Raw genomic sequence first — 8058 nt, 5'->3', positions numbered from 1 at the left:
TGGGGAAATTTTCATTGTTACAGCAGCAAAGATATAGGTCACACAGGGACGGCGGCATAATGTGGCCATTAATGTATAACATTGACGGCAAACATTTAGGATCAAACCTATGTAAATATACGCAGTAACATGTGTATATACACATGTATATACACATCAACCTACATCTACATAAAAAGTATGAGGAACACTCATTTCGGCCTGTACATAGTACAGAGGAAAAAATACTCTAAGTAAGTGACAGTGCTGCAGTGCTGTAGTGAAATGTAAGGGACAGCATTGGATAAAAATAAAACTAGACGAACAGTAGTGGTGGGGAATGTTGAGTATTGCACGGTATTACAGTAGTGGGGAATATTGGGTATTGCATAATATGAGCTCAGGTGTAGGACTGCACGATTGCACTAATGTCCGCCAGTTTGTAGAGACTACACAATGTTCTTGTTAAAGAGTCTGACAGCAGCAGGCAAGAAGGAACGGCGGAATCTCTCCTTTGCACAGCGAGGGTGTAACAGTCTGTCACTGAAGGTGCTGTGGAGTGCTGTTAGGGTGCCCTGGAGGGGGTGGTCCGGGTTGCCCAGCATTGACGACAGCTTGGCCAACATCCTCTTGTCCCCCACCGAGTCCACAGAGTCCAGGGAGCAGCCCAGGACAGAGCCGGCCCTCCGGACCAGTTTGTCCAGCCGCTTCTTGTCCCGGGCCAAGACGCCGCCTGCCCAGGTGACCACTCCCTGGAAGATGACCGATGCAACCACCGAGTCATAAAAGTTCCGGAGGAGTGTCCCCTGAACCCCAAAAGACCTCAGTCTCCTGAGTAGGAAGAGTCTGCTCTGACTCTTCCTATAGAGGGCGTCTGTGTTGTCGCACCAGTCCAGTTTATTGTTCAGATGAACACCCAGGTACTTGTAAGTTGAGACTCTCTCAACATCTGTTCCCCGGATATTCACTGGTGCAGGTGAAGAGTGCTGGCGCCTACCGAAATCCACCACTATTTCTTTGGATTTCCCCGCATTGATCAGGAGGCGGTTCTGCTGGCACCAGTCCACAAAACCCTGAGTAAGTTCTCTGTACTCCCGATCATCTCCGTCTGTGATGAGGCCGACAATCGCAGAGTCGTCAGAGAACTTCTGCAGGTGACAGGTAGGGGTGCTGTAGTTGAAGTCTGAGGTGTAGAGGCTGAACAGGAAGGGAGCCAAGACAGTTCCCCCGTGCTACAGAGGAGCACGTCAGACACACAGTCCTGAGTCCTCACATACTGTGGCCGGTTTGTGAGGTAGTCCTGGATCCATGTGGTAAGGTGGTGGGCCACTCCCGCCCGCTCCAGCTTGTCTCCCAATAGGGTGGGCTGGATGGTGTTGAAAGCACTGTAGAAATCAAAGAACATGATCCTCACAGTGCCCCCCGCCTTCTCCAGGTCGGAGAGTGAAGGGTGGAGGAGGTAGATGATGTCATCATCCACACTGAAGCCAGGCTGGTATGCGAACTGGAGTGGGTCCATTGAGGAGCTCACCAGGGGGCGCAGGTGGACGAGGACCAGTCTCTCCAGGGTCTTCATCAGGTGAGACGTCAGCGCCACTGGTCTGAAGCTGTTGAGCTCCTTCGGGTGGGGGGTCTTTGGCACCGGGACCAGGCAGGATGTTTTCCATAGCTGGGGGACCCTGCCCAGCTTCAGGCTCAGGTTGAACATGTGCTGGACAATTCCACACAGCTGGTCTACGCAGGATTTGAGGAGCTGGGGGCTGATGCCATCTGGACCCGCTGCCTTCCTCGCCTTCATCTTCTTCAGCTGGTTCCTCACCTGAGATGTTGTGAAGGCCAAGGCTGGGCAGGAGGGAGTGGTGGCTATCTGGTGTAGCTGGGAGCTGGAGACTGTGGAGAAAAGGGGGGAGGGGGTGACACGCCCAGCAGGAGGAGTAGGTGGAGGCTGCAGCAGGAGAGACTGAGTGGAGGCAGGCATCTGATCGAACCTATTGAAAAAGAGGTTCAGCTCATTTGCCCACTGCAGGTCCCCCCCAGTCCGGGTCTTGGGTTGTCCGTGGCCTGAGATGGTCTTCAGGCCCCTCCAGACTCCCCTGGCGTTATTCTGTAGCAGCTGCTCCTCCATCCTCTTCCTGTAGGACCTTTTCCCCTCTCTGATCCTCCTCCTCAGCTGGCGCTGCACAGTCTTCCGCTCCTCTATGTTGCCTGACGCAAAAGCCCTCCTCTTCTCCTTCAGGAGAGCTTTTATGTCTGGTGTGATCCAGGGTTTGTTGTTGGAGAAACACCTTACTGTCCTGGTGGGTATGGTGTTCTCCATGCAGAAATTTATATAGTCTGTAACAGTGTCCATTAGACTACTAATGTCTTCCCCGTGAGCATCGCTGAATACTTCCCACACAGTTGTGCTGAAGCAGTCCTTTAAGGCCTCCTCGGCCTCTCCAGATCATCTCTGAACCGTGCGGGTCACAGCTGGCTGCCTGCGGACCAGAGGTTTGTACACAGACTGGAGAGCCACCAGGTTGTGATCAGCTTTGCCCAGCGGGGGGAGGGGCAGTGATGTGTATGCCTTCTTGGTGTTGGCATAGAAAGGGTCCAGTGTTTTATTGTCTCTGGTGTGGCAGGTGACACACTGTGTGAATGAAGGCAGAGAGGAGGAAGGGGAGGCATGATTGAAGTCACCAGAGATGAGTATCAGGGCATTTGGGTGCTGTGTTTGTAGCCTGCTCACTGCTGCGGTCAAGACATCACAGGCTGTGTCGCCGCTGGCAGCTGGTGGGACGTAGACGGTCACCGCGATCACATGACTAAACTCTCGCGGGATGTAGAATGGCCTCATGCCAACAGCTAGCAGCTCAATATCCCTGCTGCAAAGCTGGTCCTTAATCGTGATGTGCCCAGGATTACACCATCTATCGTTCACAAACACAGCCAGCCCTCCTCCTTTCCTCTTTCCACTCTCCAGCGTCCTGTCCGCGCGTATGATTTGGAAGCCGTCCAATTCTGCGACCGCGCTGTTAGCCTCGACTCCGTGAATAGCATCAGGCTAGCCTCCCGGAAGTCCCTCTCATGCCGGGTAAGCGCCGCTAGCTCGTCCATCTTGTTGGGGAGCGATCTAACATCCCCCATGATAACAGACGGGAGGACGGGATGGTATCGTCTCCTCCTTTCCCGGCGTTTAACCCCCGCACGAGATCCCCGTCTCTTCCTCCTCAGCTCACGGGGGATATCGGGTCTCGCCCCGGGAGCCGGCGCATGGTGGAGTGCTAACAGCTGATTCCGGCTGTAAACAATGGGGGCTCGGCTCCGAGCCAAGTCGCCGGACACGATCGCGCAAAAAATAGCCATCAGCAGCAGCAAGAATACCGCAGTTTGGGTGTCCATTGCTACGCAAGTTACGACTATCAACTATATGAAAAAGGTATGAGGTAGAGTAATATAAAAGAACAAAAACACACGAAAAGGCTCACCGATAAGACGTTTTTGTAGCAGCTTTCGCGGCCCTAATAAGAATTTCTACGAAAACAATAAGGTCCTTGCAGCTTTCGGACCCTAATGAAGAAGACTCGGAATTGTTAAATTATTTTCCAAATCAATTGGATCAAATTTATTTAGAAAAGGCAAATTTCTTTAATTTACGAAAAAGAAGGCAATCAAGGAAAAAGATAACTAAACTAAGCAAAAATTGTACTGTAATAAAAGAAATATGATTATTTTATAGCAATCTCTTTAAAGGAAAAAAATTGAGAAAGATAAATGTGATGCCTTTATGGACATGATTAGAAATAATGTAACTAAATTGACAAATGAGGACAAAATATCACTTGAAAAGTACCTTACATTAACAGAGCTTGAAATTGCACAAAAGCAGATGAAATCCAATAAATCACCAGCCATCAATGGAATTACCACCTACAAGTTTTTTTTGGCATGACTTAATGCAATTATTATTTAGTGCTTACATAGACACTATAAATAATGGTGATCTATCTCCCACAATGAAAACTGGCTTAATAACGTTATTACCCAAACCAAATTTGGATCTCCAAGTTAATTAATTGGAATAAATATTCTACATAAAATGATTGACGAGTTTCAGCCTGCCTTCATCAAAGGAAGGCAGATACATAACAATGTTCGACTAACTAGACTTGTCAGACGATCATTCTGGAACTGACTCAAAAGGCCTAATTTTATTTATAGACTTTTTCAAAGCATTTGACTCAGTTGAGCACAATTTTCTAAAGGAATCATTAAAAGTTTTTTGTTTTGGAGAACATTTTTGTAAGATCATGGGCATTTTTTACAAGGAAATTTACAGTTATGTTACACTGCATCCCGATATGACCCAAAGAATTAATGTGTCTTGTGGTATTAGACAAGGATGTCCAATTTTGCCAAAATTATTCATTCTGTGCACTCAATTGTTGGCCTATCTTATAGTAAACAACCCAGATAAAGAGGGCATAACAATATTTAATAAATAATTTAAAATCTATTAATTAGCTGATGACATGGTAATCTTTTTAAAAGACAAACTAAGGCTTCAAAAGACCCTTAACGTTATTTCCAAATTTTCTCAAGCATCAGGATTCAGGACTTGAGCTTAATCTAAAAAAAATTGATTTACTACAACTTTATGATTGTGCTGATAAGGACCTAGAGTCTATTCCTGTGAAGACGGAAATTAAATATTTGGGCATTAACATTACCAGAGATGCCAAAACAAGAGAATCTAGAAATATGAAGGAAAAAATTGAGGAAATGACTAAAGGTTTACATCACTGGTTGACTAGGGATCTAACTATATTAGGTCGAAATGTATTATCAAAATCAGAAGGTATCTCAAAACTAGTATACCCAAATTATTCACTTTATATCACTCCACAAAATATTAAAAAGACAAATACAATAATATATCAATTTATTTGGTGCAACAAAACCCACTATATAAAAAAATCACAACTAGTAAAAGATTATATTAATGGTGGTTTAATAACAATAGACTTTGAATCCATGATTGGAGTTTTTAGAATTAATTGGATAAAAGCTTTTCTTAAAAGAACGGATTCTTTATGGTTTCACATCCGACATAATATTTTTAAACGAGTTTCTTTTAAAATGATTTTGAAATATCTAAGTTGCCAGTGAAATTACTGTATCTGAATATCACAAACAGGTGTTACACTTTTGGAAGATGGTATTTACCCATCATTTTACACCGCATGGCTCCACCTTATGGAATAACAGGGTAATAACGTCTTACAAGAAAACTTTGTTTATTCAAAAATGGGACGAAAAAAAATGTCATCCTTATTACAGATATATTAGACAAAGATGGTTAATTCCTGAGTATAGATGATGTTCAGAAAAAAATTAACCTTACCAGAGCCAAAAGGGAAAATACAAGAGTTTGTAAAGCTGTTCCCATGGCCTTATTAAACATGATTCAAAATTATTTAATTTACTCTAAGAGACAGCTCTTGTTACCAAATATTCACTTAAACTATATTTCCTTTAATGACACAAAATGTAATGATAAAAAATGTTAATCAAATATTTAAAAATAAACTATTTCATGACTTTGAAAGAAGTGCTAAAATTAAGAATGATGAAGGTAAAATTACAAAAGAACATATGCGATTTTTTAAATGGCCAATTTCCTAAAGTGAAAGAAATGCAATTCAAAATTCTACATGGTTACTACCAAGTAGCAGCAATGTTGAAAAAAACGATTTGGGTTTGAGGTGGAGCCTTATGGCTTTTGTTCTCAAGAGGAGGAAACAATTGAACATCTATTCTTCATCTGTCTTAAAACTAAATATTTTTGGAAGGAAGTTATAAGATGGATGCAAATTAAAATGGATAGAGTTCTACAATTACATTTGGACCAAATTCTTCATGGTAAAATCCAATTACCAAGACAAATACTTAAACTTTGTAAGATTGTAATAATTATGGGTAAATACCACATACATAAGTGTAAAATGCAAAATAGAAATCCGTCCCTGAATTTGTTTAAAATTGAGTTACAATAACATTTTGCTTCCTTGTCACTCATGAGAGACTCAAATGTGGACTTTCAGAAGATATGGGAAGATGTCTCAAGTTGTTTATGTTTTGAACTATAATACATTGAGAGTACTGATTATGAAGGCTTAAAATGTCATTGAATCTGCCTTGCTGTTTCTTTTTGTTTTGCTGTTGAGGTTGTAATGTTAAATGTTTTCTGTTTTTTCTCTATACTAGACTCTTTCTATGGTCATTGCACGAACAATTGTTTAATCTCCCATCGAGAGTTTTGTATTATTTTGTATCATTTCAATTAAAAAAAAAACATTTGCCACCCACATTGACCTTACTGAGTCGAGTCCTTTTTAAAAACGTGTCAGCCCCCACCCCGCGCACCAAAAATGGGCGTCCGGCCTGGCCGGAGGGTCCGACCGGTACGCCCCGGGACGGACTGCCCAGCTCTGCATATGTTCTACAATTCAATGCAGATTTGACCAAAATACCAGGAAACTGACGACATTATGTGTAATTCCTGTGTCGTAAAAAAATCTTAAAGTGTAAATATCGATTTATTACACAATGTATCATTGTATATGTGTAATTAATATCCTTTGATGTTTTAAAGTCATATATTGTACATGTATTGTCCGAGTGGAGCTGCTGTACTTCTGCGTCTCCGCCGCAGATCGTGAAGGAGCCGCAAAAAGTCCAAATAATGGAGCCGTAGCTCCCATCGACTGGAAGAACGAGCCTTAACTTTTACTTTACTGAAGTTTTAATATAATTTTAAACAGCAACATTGTCAAAACAACAACAGTGCCGCCATTGGTTGAGGACGCAAGGGCGCAAGTCGATGATGTCACACGCACTGTGCCAATTCTGCAAGTTTTGTACACTTGTAACCTGCGCTCTCGAACACTACGTGCACTTCGACTACGTAAACACTTCAGTGAGTGCTGTAGGGTGCAAGTGTGGGTATTGGGATTGGGCCGAAGACTCCGCGGAAGTTGTCGGGTAGATTCTGTCCATAGTAACGACTAAACAAAGCATGGCGGTGGCGGTGGCGGTTGCGACGATTGGGTTTGCCCTCTGCTGCGTGTATATGTTTTTATTTTTTGTGGTAGTCACGTCAAACGAAAACGTAACGGGTTACAACATAAATTTGACAGCAATTCCCGACCGGAATTTCGCACACGACGAGTCTGTGGATAGTTCAGCGTTTCCTTTGGCTAACGCCTCTGACTTTGACTCTTCCACTTCAAGCTCGAGTTACAATAATATTACCTCGAGTTACAACATTACCGAAGTTACAAATCAACAACCATTTAATATTGAACCCCTGCCTGTCTCCGGTCGTCTACCAACCCCCATGACTGACGGTAACTACGACCTCCTTTCATTTAAAAGTACTTGCTCTGTTCTGATGGCGTATTTTCACTCTCATGTTGTGTTCATTTCGAGCTAAACAATTTCGTGTTCCCGACTAGAAATGACCGTTCCACTAAGAGACACCATAAAAACTAAATTCTTATATATTATTAGTACTTGTTGCGTTAGATATTTTAATTAACTTAAGTCCTAGTGAATAATACCACTTTCGAACTTTTGGATGTTTTTATTGGCCTGTGTGCAAAAATTAAGTTTAAATAAAAGACATTCCAAATACTTCATTTTTCATTATTTTTTTATTTGACAAAGAAATCGTAGTCGTAATCGTAAAATCGGGTTTGAGAGAAAATAATCGGGATTTTCTTTTTAGGCAAAATCGAACAGTCCTACTGCTCTGTACCATTTTATTTTTTATTTATAACAATAACTGTGTTTACAATTCCATGCAGCCAATCGGAAGTTGTAAACAATCTGTTTTGTTTCATGTATTGAAGAATTGAAGTTATGCACAAAACAATTTCAATGTAGCTTGTGAAACAAAAATAATTGTCAAAATGATTAGTGCCCCACAAAAATAAATGGTTGTGGTGCCGGTAAGGATAAGTAGGAGTTTAATAATAAATAACAATCTAAAAAGAAAGTTAACAATCTAAAAAAAAAAAAAAAAAAAAAAGAGCTTGG

At 42.2% G+C, this 8058-nt stretch overlaps 1 protein-coding gene across 3 annotated transcripts in view; it reads left to right on the top strand.

Moving 5' to 3' along the window:
* Window positions 1–6905: 6905 nt before the first annotated feature.
* The window catches only part of tctn1 (tectonic family member 1), an 85423-nt gene continuing 84270 nt past the window's right edge, over window positions 6906–8058 (top strand). Inside the window, exon 1 of one of the 3 annotated variants that reach the window (XM_086024156.1) lies at window positions 6906–7367. In XM_086024156.1, the coding sequence (XP_085880282.1) occupies window positions 7037–7367 (331 nt within the window). In that variant the 5' untranslated portion in view covers window positions 6906–7036. The remainder of the gene's footprint in view (window positions 7368–8058) is intronic. The other 2 variants (XM_086024154.1, XM_086024155.1) reach the window with 2 other exon arrangements.

The sequence above is a fragment of the Filicampus tigris genome, chromosome 2 (assembly GCF_054856515.1).
Source record: "Filicampus tigris isolate MCC_2025a chromosome 2, RoL_Ftig_1.0, whole genome shotgun sequence".
Taxonomy (NCBI): Eukaryota; Metazoa; Chordata; class Actinopteri; order Syngnathiformes; family Syngnathidae; genus Filicampus; species Filicampus tigris.
This window is presented reverse-complemented; position numbering and strand designations above follow the sequence as displayed.